This window comes from Rhinopithecus bieti, unplaced genomic scaffold (genome assembly GCF_001698545.2).
Source record: "Rhinopithecus bieti isolate Rb0 unplaced genomic scaffold, ASM169854v2 scaffold_49936, whole genome shotgun sequence".
Classification (NCBI taxonomy): Eukaryota; Metazoa; Chordata; class Mammalia; order Primates; family Cercopithecidae; genus Rhinopithecus; species Rhinopithecus bieti.
Window position 1 is genome coordinate 306,889 of NW_016819733.1, and position 14,894 is coordinate 321,782.

A 14,894-nucleotide genomic window follows, 5' to 3' on the forward strand; every position below is an offset into this window, starting at 1 on the left:
TTTAAATCTGCCTGTTCTTTCTTCAAACTATCTCTCAAATACATATATATTTTATATATATATAATATATACATTTCTTTTTTTATCTTTTAGAAAGGATCGTCTTTCTTTTATCCCCATAGGTAAGCCGCAACCTATCAGAACTCCAGCCTTTTGTGGCCTTTTCATGCTATACTAGCTGCCATATGCCATATCAGCTGCCTTACCGTTTAAAATTTTACTATCTCCTTCACCTCCTCCATTTAGGCATTTCTTCCCTCCTGTGTTATCAAGGTTACTCATGACATTCATTTTGCAAAATTCCTTGTCAGTTCTTACTCCAAAAATTTATTGCTTAGCTGTTTTTGATACTGTTCATTCTTTCCATATTGAAATACTATCTTCTCTTGAGTGCTGTGAGACTCACCCTCCTTTGCTGGTTCTCCTTCTATCTCCCTGCTCACAACTTCTCTATATGCTCAGTTAGATTTTTCTCTTATTCTAAACTTCTAAAACTGATTAATTCTTACCCCTTCATTTTCACATATACCTTTGGTTATCTAATTTAGTCCAATGGTCTTAAATGTTATCTATATGCTGATTACTGTCTGATTTATTTCCCACCCAATCTCTCCCTAAATCTTCAGACTCAAATATTTAATTGCCTTTTAATATGGAGTATATGCTTGGATGGGGAACAGAATGTTTAGTGGGATTTTTCTTGTTACCCCCAAATTGACAAGTAGGATCACAAAGCTGAGGAAAAGAGGCTATAACTTCCCATTCCCCTCCTCAGCAAACTGGGGTGAGACAAGCCCTCAGGAGGGACTGCAGCATTGTCAACTCCATAATTCAAAGGGAAAGGATTCCCGAGGCTGTGCAGTGCAGAGGTGCTGCTTGCCAGCCTTGACAGAGGATGGCCAAATTAGCTCTCCTATTGCAAGTGTCACCCTTTTTCCAAGCCAACGTAAGCAAACAACTGTAAAGGGTAGGAGATTTAAGAGTCTTTGGAGTTGTGAGTAGTTAACACAGGAATGATGTTGTAGGGGAGGAAGGAATTGTGCTTTCTTTTTCTGAAGGTAAATGGGAAGCACTTTGAGATTTGCTTACAGTGATTGGGAATATCTGTGAGAAAGGATGTGTGGCAACCCATCTCCTGGTGGAATAGTAGATTTGTTGATTTGTTTTGTGCCTATCTGAATAGAAGGAAAATAAACTTGGAGACAGACAGTAGTGCAGAGTGTCCTTGTTCTGTGACAAGGATGCTTGAGCTTCCTGAGGGTTCCTTGGGTAGTACAAAATACATCCTGGCTTGAGGCTTTTTGCTAGTATGTCACTCAAGTGGGTGGCCTACTTGGTAAGGACATCTCTGCAGTACGGGCTATGAAGTATATTGCTGGAGAGGGAGCTGAGGGGCTCTGGAATAGGCAAGACTAGAGTCAGTACTCCCACATCAGGGACTATGCAGTGGAACCTCAGAGCTGGTTGAGTTCTTGTAGGTTCCTCCAAAGAACTCAAATATGTATTCTGCAAGACATTTGGGTGTCTGCTCTAGATGACATCAAAGGACAGTCAGTCTCAGGTTCTCAGAGGAAAGAACCTACAACTAACAGAGGAAGGAGATTGCATGCCCCAAATCCATCCTCTCAGCCTCAACAGTGGTAATTATAAGAACAGTGGGAATTATAGCAACAAGGAGAGAGGGCAGGAAGGGGAAGAACGTTGTATTTCTCCTCCCTATTGTGAGTCAGTGTGCCTGAGACTGGCCATTAGGAGAGGAAAGGGTTTTAAAGGGGGTGACTTGAGCATTTTAAATAATTTAACATAACTAGAAAATTATGGGTTCTAAGACATCACTAAGTGACAGGAAGGAGATATATAGCAGAGAACATGCTTGAAGCCTGCTAAAGTCAGATTATTTAATTAATGAGTCCTAAATGTCCCAGGCATCTGGAATCTAACATATGCAAAACTGAACTCACAATAGCATGCTATAAATCTGCTCTTCTTCCACGCTACCAAAATCAACAAATAGTCTCATTCGTCAAGTTACTTAGACCCCAAATCTAGGAGTAACCCTTGGTGTCTTTTTCCCTTAAAATCACATTCATTTGAAGAACAGGCCCTGTTTCCTTTTCCCGCCAAATAAATAAAATCTGAAGACTTTCTTCCCACTTCCACTCTGATCACTCTTCTCCTTGCCATACTCACCTTTAGTTTCAGGCCTCTTAACTGGTCTTCCTGCTTGCTCTCTTGAGCCCTCACTCTCACCCCAGTTAATCCTCCACAATAACAGAGTGATCTTTTAAAATTATAAAGTAGACCCTATCATTACCCTGTTCCAGCCCTTCAGTTGCTTCTCATGATACCTAGAATGAAATCTGCAATTTTTATTACGGACTGCAGGGCCCAACATAATCTGGCTCTTGTCACTCTGGCCCTACCTCCTGCTCTTGCCTCCTCCTTTCTAGCCTGGCTGGCTGTTTTGCATCCCCATAGCAGACCTGTGCGTGTTGTACTTGTTCCTTTTGCCTGAAGCACAGTCGCTCTTCTATAGCATCTTTCTTTAGTCTGTTACTCTTCTTATTTTTCTATATGAATTTATCTGCCTGACATTTACTGTATGTTTACTTGCCATTATTTGCCTGTTTTATCTCAACATATAAACTCCTTAAGTGCAAGAACTTTGTCTTGCTCATGGCTGTATTTCCAGTGCTTAGGATAATGCCTGGCCTAGAATAGGCCAATATATATTTGTTGAATACATATATTTATTAAATGCATTAATATCTTTGAAGACTTTTCTTTTTTTTCTTTTAGTGTTTGACTTGTTCAATGCTGTTAGGTTTCTTATTTTAGTCTTCTTCAGGTTGCTCTAGTTCTATTTCTCTGGGTTGGAATTCTCCAATTTGTTGGGGGCTTGTGAGGTATCACTCACATGGTGCTGGATTTCCTCATAGATTTCATAACTTTTAGTAGTTACTTATTCCTTGAGGGCTAGCTTTCATGGATATTCTATGATATAAATACCCTGGATTGTGGATCTCTTCTTGCTGATTGTCATCCTGACTTCCTGGGTACACTGTCACTGAACCAGATCTCAGTTGTATTGACTCGGAATATTATGCACACTGCATGGGTAGCACACCTCCAGCAGGGCTCTGCACCCTGGACAGATCTAACTCTGGACCTGTGTGGGTGGCTCTGTTTTCATTCTTGGGGTATTTTGACTTCTCTTCATGGGGAGGTAGTGTATTTTCTGCTCCTGGCTTTACTCCGAGTTGTGTAATTCCAGTTTTCTACATGTTGTATCTTGAGGTTTTGTCCACCATCCTGGAGCAGGTGTTGAAACTCTCCCTTTGCTCCTAAGCTGCTACCTCTGTTTCTTCATCCCCTCACCATTCCTCCCAAGAGCTTAACTTTAGCTTTCCTTTCTTTATATGTGTTCCTATATTCAATTCTGCTCCTTGGAAATCACTCTTACCCTCCTTCTTTATGCGTAGGTATGACTGTGTATTTTTCATTTAAAAATATTTCTAGCCAAGACTTAGCCAGCCTCAAATGAGGTTTATAACCCCTAGTTACTTTGGCATTCCTTTTTTCTTTCTCCCTACCCCTTAGGTCTTGGATTTTTACATTATTTCCCTGCCCATCCTCTTTTATGACTCCTCTGAAAAGGACACTATGCGTTTAATTTGGATTCTGGCTTGTAATTTCTAGCTGTGAGACCAATAATCCCTTCTCCTGAACTTTGGTGGGCCTTGGTCTCTGTTCCCAATTATAGGGCCCATGTGCAAACACAGACATCTGGAATTTCCAGCTTCATTCCTGGGTCTCAGCCACTGAGTATGTATTTTCATCTGTGCAGTGAGAATACTTAGCTGATCAGCCTGTTTTCTCAGGCTTCAGAAAAGTATGTGGATGGGGATTTTGGAGAGACACTCACTAATAATTCTTTGCTGACAGTTCCAGTTCTCTTCACTCAAATACCAATGTCTTTGTCCTAACATTATTGAAATTAGTAAAATGTTGTTATTATGAAAACTATATCCAGAGTGTGTTTAGAAGGAACTGGAGAGGATATATAAGCATGTCTGCAATCTGTTAGAATAACATAGATGTCTTTCATGTTTAAAAGTTGGAAAATTTTACCTACTCTCTGGATTAAGTGAGATGCTTTGACAACTCTAGATGTGAATTCTTGCATGAAGAGGTTGGCTGGAGCAGGGCAGCAGCTACCTTCTTCAGACTATGCGTGTCCTCCTAGTTTTACACAGTTCCCAGGAGACTCACCTCATCTCGCTCATTTACTGACCTGCCTGGGCTCTTTTGGTATCTGTGTTTTTAACCTTGACAGGAACTTTAGGTTTTAATATTAATGTGATTTAATTTGAGGCTGAGGAATCTCAGCTGGTATTGAGGTTGCTTAAATCATTTGAACTGAGATATGCGAACCAGATTTGCATTTTGGAAGACTAGGACATAGTGTGAAAGACGGTTTCACGAATTCTATATTAAATATCATCGTCAGTGCTTGATCTGGTTTAAATATTGAGTCACTGTTGGTATGTGTTACCTTGGAGGTTGAGTTTAGAACTAAAATAATGGAGCTGGGTGTGGTGGCTCACACCTGTAAACCCAGCACTTTGGGATGCTGAGGTGGGCGGATCACTTGAGGTCAGGAGTTCGAGAACAGCCTGGCCAAATGAGGAAACCCTGTCTCTACTAAAAATACAGTAATTAGCGGGGCATGGTGGCTTGCACCTGTATTGCCAGCCACTTGGGAGGCTCAGGCAGGAGAATCACTTGGACCCAGCAGGTGGAGGTTGCAGTAAGCCAAGATGGTGCCACTGCACTCCAACCTGGGTGACAGGTGAGACTCTGTCTCAAAACAAAACAAAACAACTAATATAATGGGAAATATTACAGTTATGAATCAAAAAGGTTGTCTTGCAGTCCTAATCTGGAGGACTCTGGGTAATGTAGAAGCAAATGAATATGAGAAATATGAGTCTCAATCTTTTGGATATTTAGATGAGTCTCAATCTTTTAGATACTTAGAAGTAGAAACATCTAAGATAAATCTCCACATATGACCAGCTGAAAAATAAAGAACTTACTTGCAGTTCTCCGCGAGATTACTACAAAATAAGCAAAAAGAAATCCATTTAATTTTTCTTAAATGGAAAAACATAGTACTATCTAACACATTTTGTTGGAGTCTGTGAGGGGAGGACTTGTGTGGGCAAAGAAGGAAGCCTTCCAAACCACCCTATAGATTAGTTTTAGATTAATTTTACAATGCAAAACTAGATGTAAGATTAAGCAGTGATGATGTAACGAAGTCAAAGGTAGGGTTTCCTTAAAGGCCCTCTTCATTTACTGGCCCTGACAGCTTTGGGTCTAGTCTCAGGTAAAGACTGCTGTATCTTTCTGTTTCCTTTGAATAGCATTATAATGTTTGAGAGAACACTGAAAGCCTCTCTCCATTTAAACTTCATTATGGATTTCGTCTCCCAATAATTCTGCCTACCTGTTATTTCATAATATTGTTCAGTTTACTATTGATGAATCCTAGCTTAGTCCTTTTTTAATTAGTATTTAAGAAGATTCTCTGTAATATAGACCATGTAGGGTAATACGGAAGCAAGGGAAGAATGGGAACCGCAAATCACTTTGACAGAAGTGAAGTGAAGGGGACCAAAGAGAACCAAGTAGAAAAAGACACATAGTACTTACTTATAGGTGCTGCCAGCTGACCTAAAACAATGAGATATCAGTGAAGATTTGTTTGAAAGGAACAAGTTTCCTTCTAGGGAGAGAGATTTGTGTAGGGGAGAATCTTGGTAGTCAAACAGCTCTGGGTGACAATGGCTAATTCTCTGTTAACAGCTCCAATTCTTTATGACTATGCATTCTTGGGTAAGTATTTGGGTCAGTTTCTTATCTCTTACAAAGCGGTTAGTGGAGTGATTCTAAGGATTAAATGGGATAATGTAATTAAAGCACCCATATAATTCTATAGGAGGTACAAAGTAAATATGTGTTTGAAATCACCTAAATGTAAGCTTCCTTCTCAGGGAGAAACTAGATAAGCAGAGGGCAGAGGAAACTGGGAGCTCTGAGTCAGGTAGCTACACACAGAGGCAAATGAGCAGGGTAGGCCGGGCGTGGTGGCTCACGCCTGTAATCCTAGCACTTTGGGAGGCTGAGGCGGGAGGATCATAAAATCAGGAGATCGAGACCATCCTGGAGAAAATACTCTACTAAAAATACAAAAAAATTAGCCAGGCGTGGTGCCAGGCCCCTGTAGTCCCAGCTACTCGGGAGGCTGAGGCAGGAGAATGGCATGAACCCCGGGGTAGAGCTTGCAGTGAGTGGAGATCATGCCACTGCACTCCAGCCTGGGCAACAGAGGAAGACTCCGTCTCAAAAAAAAAAAAAAAAAAAAAAAAAAAAAAAAAAAAAAAAAAAAAAGAAGTGAGCAGTGTAGGGACAGATCTGTAAGCCTCATAGAGAACAAGAACAACAACAGAAAACAGTAGAAAAAGAAACTGAACTTACGGCAGGGTGTTGGTGTTGAAGATGGACCAGCTGAAAAACAAAGAGGTATCTTAGGAATCTCATTTTTTCTTCCATGAATATTTTTCCTTTCTATGTAGAGAGTTTCTTCTTGTAGGTCATTAAAACAATAGGGAAAACTTTCCCTTTGGTATTCCATTTACTTTATATATGAATCAGCAGAATGTGAACTTTCAAAAAATCACTAATAACTTCATGGAATTTTGATGACGGAAAGGTTAAAGTGTTAGAAAAGTATGCACCCCAACCACAGAAATCTTAACACTTACAGGGAAAGGAGAGATTTTAGGACCCCACAGTTGTGAAAATATAGACTTACTCATGGCAAGTGGCATGGATCCAGCTGGTGAATAAAAGAGAGAAAATTATCTTTTCTTTACTTGCTTGTTCAAATTGTTTTCAATTTGTGATTTCCCTCATAATGCTGCATTTTAAACTACTGAGAAACTTTCCCCACTGCTCTTTATTTTTTAATTAAATAGTAAAGTTTTGTTTTTTCCATATGATGTGAGTTGGCTCTGTGTCATCACCCAAATCTCACCTTGAATTGTAATCCCCATAAACCCCACATGTCAAGGGCGGGACCAGGTGGAGGTAATTGAATCATTGAGGTGGTTTCCTTCATGCTGTTCCTGTGATAATGAGTGAGTCTCACGAAATATGATGGTTTTATAAGTGTCTGACATTTCCCCTGCTTGCACTCATTCTCTCTCCTGCTGCCCTGTGAAGAGGTGCCTTCCACCATGATTGTAAGTTTCCTGAGGTCTCCCCAGCCGTGTGGAACTGTGAGTCAATTAAGCCTCTTTTCTTTATAAATTATCCAGTCTCAGATATTTCTTCATAGCAGCCTAAGAATGGACTAATACACCATATAATTATTTAAAAATTGAGATAATGATGGGTCACGTGAAAGCAAGACATCAAGGAAATAGCAACTTCAAGCTACTAAAATCCTTAAATGGTCAGGGAAATTTTCCTCAGATATCTTTGCAAAAATCATTATCAATTCTTACTCCAAAAATTTAATGCTTGGCTGTTTTTGATGCTGTTGTTCATTCTTTCCATATTGAAGTACATCTTCTCTTGAGTTCTGTGAGACCCCACCTTTACTTGTTCTCCTTTCTCCCTGTTCACCCCTTTTCTACATGCTTAGTTAGATTTTTCCCTTATTCTAAACTTTTAAATCTGATTAATCCTTACCCCTTCATTTTTACATACATCTTTGGTTATCTAATTTAGTCCAGTGTTCTTAAATATTATCTATATGCTGATTACTGTCTAATTTATTTCCTACCCAATCTCTCCCTAAATCTTCAGACTCAATTATTTAATTGCTTTTGAATACAGAGTATATGCTTGGATGGGGGGCAGAATGTCGAGTGGGACTTTTCTTGTTATTCCCAAATTGACAAGTAGGATCACAAAGCTGAGGAAAAGGAGGCTATAACTTCCCATTCCCCTCCTCAGCAAACTGAGGTGAGACAAGCCCTCAGGAGGGATTGCAGCATTGCCAACTCCATAATTCAAAGCGAAAGGATTCTTGAAGCTGTGCAGTGCAGATGTGCTGCTCGCCAGCCTTGACAGGTGATGGCCAAATTAGCTCTCCTATCTCAAATGTCACCCTTTTTCCAAGCCAACATAAGCAAACAACTGTAAAAGGTAGGAGATTTAAGAGTCTTTGGAGTTGTGAGTAGTTAACAAAGGAATGCTGTTGTAGGGGAGGAAGGAATTGTGCTTTCTTTTTCTGAAGGTAAATGGGAAGCACTTTGAGATTTGCTTACAGTGATTGGGGTATCTGTGAGAAAGGATGTGTGGCAACCCATCTCCTGGTGGAATAGTAGATTTGTTGATTTGTTTTGTGCCTATCTGAATAGAAGGAAAATTGGAGAGAGACAGCAGTGCAGAGTGTCCTTGTTCTGTGACAAGGATTCTTGAGCTTCCTGAGGGTTCAGTGGGCAGTGCAAAAGACATCCAGGTCACAGGAGTGCTGGGAAGGGAAGAACTTGGTCTCTTTAAATAATACAGGAATTGGGGAAGTTCTGGGTAGAGAAAGGTGGCTCCCTGGCTGAGGCTCCACCTCCACAGACCTAGGTGAGGACAGGCACTCCCGCTTTCATGCCCAAATGTTGCATTTCCTAAGACCACCCTGGCTCACCACACCCCCATCCTGGGCCTGTAAAAACCCAAGACTGTAGGGGGCACACACACAAGCAGCTGAATGTCATGAGAAACAGTTCCATGGAAGAAGACACAAGCCATTGGTCGTCAAGAGCATGCCAGCGAAAGAGCATACCAGTGGGCACCAGGAGGCTGGCAGGCCATCCATCAGCAGAATGATGGGGCATCTGTCCAGAGCGGTTGGAGGAGTCGGGTCACAGAGCAACTGGACTCCAGGGATAAACCGTCTCCCTTCTGGCTTCTCCATCTGCTGAGAGCTACTTCTACTCAATAAAATCTTGCATTCTCCAAGCCCATGTGTGATCCAATTCCTCCGGTACACGAAGGCAACCCTGGGATACAGAAATCCCTCTGTCCTTGTGATAAGGAAGGGAGTCTAATTGAGCTGGTTAACACAAGCCACCTTTAGATGGCAAAATTAAAAGAGCAAAACTAAAAGAGCCCCCTGTAACACATGCACACTGGGGCTTCAGGAGATATAAAAGCTCCCCTCCCAGACACTGCCATCGGGTCGGAGCCGCACAGCCTGCCCATCTGCATGCTCCCCTAGAGGTCTGAGCAGTGGGGCACTGAAGAAGAGAGCCGCTCCCCATCACATGCACTGCAAGGGGGACAAAGGAACCTTTCCCATTTCACAGACTTGAGCCTTCTTGCTAGTATGTCACTCAAGTGGGTGACCTACTTGGTAAGGGCATCTTTGTAGTACAGGCTATGAAGTATATTGCTGGAGAGGGAGCTGAGGGGCTCTGGAATAGGCAAGACTAGAGTCAGTACTGCCATATCAGGGACTGTGCAGTGGAATCTCAGAACTTGGTCAAGTTTTTGTAGGTTCCTCCAAAGAACTCAAATATGTATCTCTGCAAGACATTTGGGTGTCTGCCCTAGATAACATCAAAGCACAGTCAGTCACAGGTTCTTAGAGAAAAAAATCTGCAACTAACAGAGGAAGGAGATTGCATGCCCCAAATCCATTCTCTCAGCCTCAACACAGTGGGAATTATAACAACAGGGAGAGTGAGCAGGAAGGGGAAGCACATTGCATTTCTCCTCCGTATTCTGAGTCAGTATGCCTGAGACTGGCCACTAGGAGAGGAGAGGGTTTTAAGAGGGGTTGGCCTGAGTGTTTTTAATAATTTATCATGACTAGAAAATTATGGTATGCTACCAGGCTACATTAAGCAAAACAGTATGACACTGGTAGGAAACAGACACATAGATCAATGCAACAGAATAAAGAGCCCAGAAATAAGGCCACATGACTACAACTATCTGATCTTGGGCAAAGCTGGCAAAAACAAGCAATGGGGAAAGGGCTTCTTATTCAATAAATGATGCTGGGATAACTGGCCAGCCATATGCAGAAGATTGAAGCTGGACTCCTTCTTTACACCACATATGAAAATTAACTCAAGATGCTTTAAAGATTTAAGTGTAAAACCCAAAGCTATACAAACCCTGGAAGACAACCTAGGCAATATCATTCTGGACATAGGAATGGGCAAAGATTTCATGATGAAGACAACAAAAGCAATTGTAACAAAAGCAAAAATTGACAAATGGGATCTAATTGAACTAAAGAGCTTCTGCCCAGCAAAAGAAACTGTCAACAGAGTAAACAGGCAACCTACAGAATGGGAGAAAATTTTTGCAAACTATGCATCTGGCAAAGGTCTAATATCCAGCGCCTGTAAGGAACTTAAACAAATTTACAAGACAAAAACAAACAACTCCATTAAAAAGTTGGCAAAAAAAAGGGAATAGACACTTTTCAAAAGAAGACATACATGCAGCTAACAAACATATGAAGAAAAGCTCAACATCACTGATTATTAGAGAAATGCAAGTCAAAACACAATGAGATACCATCTCACACCAGGCAGAATGGCCATTATCAAAATGTCAGAAAATAACAGATACTGGGGAGGCTGTGGAGAAAAAGGAACAATTTTACATTGTTGGTGGCAACGTAAATTAGTTCAACCATTGTGGGAAAAAGTGTGGCAATTCCTCAAAGACCCCAAAGCAGAACTACCATTCGACCCAGCAATCCCATTACTGGGTATATGCCCAAAGTAATAAAAATTGTCCTATCATAAAGAAACACACGTGTGTTTATTGCAGCACTATTCACAGTAACAACGACATGGAATCAACCTAAATGCTAGTTCAACCATTGCGGAAAACAGTGTGGTGATTCCTCAAGGATCTAGAACTAGAAATACCATTTGGCCTAGCCATCCCATTACTGGGGGGGATAATAGCCCAAAGGAGTTATAATTCATCCGCTGCCTTATAAAGACAAAGCATGCACACGTAATGTTTGTTGTGCACTATTTCACAATAGGCAGACTTGGAATCAAGCGCCAGAGATCCATCAGTGACAGACTGGATTAAGAAAATGTGGCAGCAGTACCACCATGGAGATACTATGCAGCCATAAAAAAAGGATGAGTTTGTTGTCCTTTGTAGGGAGCATGGACGCAGCTGGAACGCATCATTCTCAGCAAACTATCGGGCAAGAACAAAAGACTAAACACCCGCCCGATGTTCTCCAACTCATAGGTGGGAATTGAACAATGAGATTACTTGGGCACAGGAAGGGGAACATCACACACCAGGGCCTATTGTGGGCGGGGGGGGGAATAGCATTAGGAGATATACCTAATGTAAATGATGAGTTAATGAGTGCAGCACACCAACATGGCACATGTTTACATATGTAACAAACTTGCACGTTGTGCACATGTACCCTAGAACTTAAAGTATAATAATAAAAAAAAGCCCATCAACGATAGACTGGATAAAGAAAATGTACATATACACAATATAATACCATGCAGCCATAAAAAAGAACAAGATCATGTCCTTTGCAGGAACATGGATGGAGCTGGAGGGTGTTATCCTTAGCAAACTAATGCAGGAAGAGAAAACCAAATATCACATGTTCTCACTTACAAATGGGAGATAAATGATGAGAACACATGGACACAGAAGGAAACAACAGGCACTGGGGCTTATTGAAGGCTGAAGGGTGAGAGGAGGGAGATGGTCAGGAAAAATAACTAATGGATTCTAAGGCTTAATACCTGGATGATGAAATAATCTCTACAACAAACCCGCATGACACAAGTTTACCTATATAACAAAACTGCACATGTACCCCTGAACTTAAAGCTTAAATAAAAATAAAGAAAGCAAGTTGATACTATTTATCATAACATTTCCTACAGGTAAATAAAGGAAAAGCTAAAAAAAGCCAACCAAATATATGATGAAATATTATTTGGCCATAAAAAGAACTGAAGTACTGCTTCATGTTACCATGTGGATGAACCTGTTAAACCTTGTGCTAAATGGAAGAAGCCAGTCACAAAAGACTTCCTACTGTTTGATTCTATTTATATGAAATGTCCAGAAGAGCTGAATCTATAGAGACAGAAAGAAGATTAGTGGTTGCCTGGGGCCATGGTGTGGAGAGGGTTTTGGGTTGGGGGATAGTGGGAAGTGATTGCTAAACAGAGTTTTTCTGGGGAGTGATGAGAATGTTCTAAAATTGATTCTGGTGATGGTTGCACAACCCAGTGAATATACTGAAAAGCACCGAATTCCACACTTTAAATGAGTGAATTGTGTCATATGTGAATACCATCTCAACAAAGCTATTATTTACAAAGATAAAAAAGATAAAATTATGGGTTCTAAGATACATCATTAAGGGACAGAGAGGAGATATTTGCCAGAAAACATGCTTGAAGCCCGCTAAGGTCAGACTAATTAATTAGTCCTAAATGTCCCAGGCATCTGGAACCTAACATATGCAAAACTGAACTCACAATAGCATGCTCTAAATCTGCTCTTCTTCCACGCTACCGAAATCAACAAATAGTCTCATTCGTCAAGTTACTTAGACCCCAAATCTAGGAGTAACACTTGGTGTCTTCTTTTTCCCTTAAAATCACATTCCATTGAAGAGCAGGCCCTGTTTCCTTTCCCCGCCAAATAAATAAAATCTGAAGACTTTCTTCCCACTTCCACTCTGATCACTCTTCTTGCCACACTCACCTTTAGTTTCAGGCCTCTTAACTGGTCTTCCTGCTTGCTCTCTTGAGCCCTCACTCTTACCCCAGTTAATCCTCCACAACAACAGAGTGAACTTTTAAAATTATAAAGTAGACCCTATCATTACCCTGTTCCAGCCCTTCAGTTGCTTCTCATGATACCTAGAATGAAATCTGCAATTTTTATTACGGACTGCAGGGCCCGACATAATCTAGCTCTTGTCACTCTGGCCCTACCTCCTGCTCTGCCTCCTTCTTTCTAGCCTGGCTGGCTGTTTTGCATCCCCATAGCAGGCCTGTGCATGTTGTACTTGTTCCTTTTGCCTGAAGCACAGTCCCCCTTCTGTACCATCTTTCTTTAGTCTGTTACTCTTCTTATTTTTCTACATGAATTTATCTGCCTGACATTTACTGTATGTTTACTTGCCATTATTTGCCTGTTTTATCTCAACATATAAACTCCTTAAGTGCAAGGACTTTGTCTTGCTCATGGCTATATTTCCAGTGCTTAGGATAATGCCTGGCCTAGAATAGGCCAATATATATTTGTTGAATACATATATTTATTAAATGCATTAATATCTTTGAAGACTTTTCTTTTTTTTCTTTTAGTGTTTGACTTGTTCAATGCTGTTAGGTTTCTTATTTTAGTCTTCTTCAGGTTGCTCTAGTTCTATTTCTCTGGGTTGGAATTCTCCAATTTGTTGGGGGCTCATGAAGTGTCACTCACATGGTGCTGGATTTCCTCATAGATTTCATAACTTTTAGTAGTTACTTATTCCTTGAGGGCTAGCTTTCATGGATATTCTATGATATAAATACCCTGGATTGTGGATCTCTTCTTGCTGGCTATCATCCTAACTTCCTGGGTACACTGTCACTGAACCAGATCTCAGTTGTATTGACTCGGAATATTATGCACACTGCATGGGTAGCACACCTCCAGCAGGGCTCTGCACCCTGGACATATCTAACTCTGGACCTGTGTGGGTGACTCTGTTTTCATGCTTGAGGCAGATGGGTGAAGATATTTTGGCTTCTCTGCATGGGGAGGCAGTATATTTTCTGCTACTGGCTTTACTCAGAGGGGCCTAATTTCAGTTTTTCGCATGTTGGATCTTGAGGCTTTTGCTGTCATTTGGGAGCAGATGTTGAAACCCTACCTTTGCTCCTGAGGCAAAGCTGCCACCTCTATTTTTTCATCCCCTCACCATTCCCATCAAGAGCTTAACTTTAGCTTCTTTTTACAGTGTGTTCCTATATTCAATTTCTGCTCCTTGGAAATCATTCTTACCCACCTTTCTTATGCTTAAGCTTGGCTGTATAGTTTTCATTTAAAGATATTGCCAGGTAACACTTTTTAAATATTTATTTTAAATTCACGACTACCTGTGCAAGTTTGTTATTTAGGTAAACTTGTGTCGTGGGGGTTTGTTGTACAGATTATTTTGCTACCCAGATATTAAATCTAGTTATTTTTTCCTGATCCTCTGCCGCTCCCACCCTCCACCCTCTGACAGGCCCGTGTCTATTTTTCCCCTCTGTGTGTCCATGTGTTCTCATCATTTACCTCCCATTTATAAATAAGAACATGCGGTAACTGGTTTTCTGTTCCTGCATTAGTTTGCCAAGGGTAATGGCCTCTAGCTCCATCCATGTTCCGGCAAAGGACATGATCTCATTCTTTTCTTGGCTGCATAGTATTCCATGGTGTATATGTATCACATTTTCTTTATTCAGTCTACCATTGATGGGCATTTAGGTTGATTCCATGTATTTGCTATTGTGAATGGTTCTGTGTTTAACATAACCATGCATGTGTCTTTATGATAGAATGGTTTATATTCCTTTGAGTCTATACCCAGTAATGGAATTGGCCAGCCAACACTTAGCTATCCAAAAAGCAGGTGGTATAATCCCTAGTTACTTTGGCATGCTTTTTTTCATCCTCTCTACTAGGATGATATATAGGATCCAAGACCCTATATATCTATTGGGTCTTGGATTTTACATCTTTTCCTGCCCATACTCTCTGATGACTTCTCTGAAAAGGACACTATGCATTCTATTTGGATTTTGGCTTGTAATTTCTAGCTG

The 14,894-nt window shown here is 40.8% G+C and overlaps 1 protein-coding gene across 1 annotated transcript in view; it reads right to left on the minus strand.

Annotated features, from left to right (window-relative positions):
- TSBP1 (testis expressed basic protein 1) overlaps positions 1 to 14,894 on the minus strand; it is an 83,357-nt gene that overhangs the window by 23,684 nt on the left and 44,779 nt on the right. Inside the window, 4 exon segments of the mRNA XM_017859153.1 lie at positions 5,100 to 5,120; positions 5,719 to 5,739; positions 6,544 to 6,573; positions 6,881 to 6,904. Coding sequence (XP_017714642.1) covers positions 5,100 to 5,120; positions 5,719 to 5,739; positions 6,544 to 6,573; positions 6,881 to 6,904 — 96 coding nt within the window.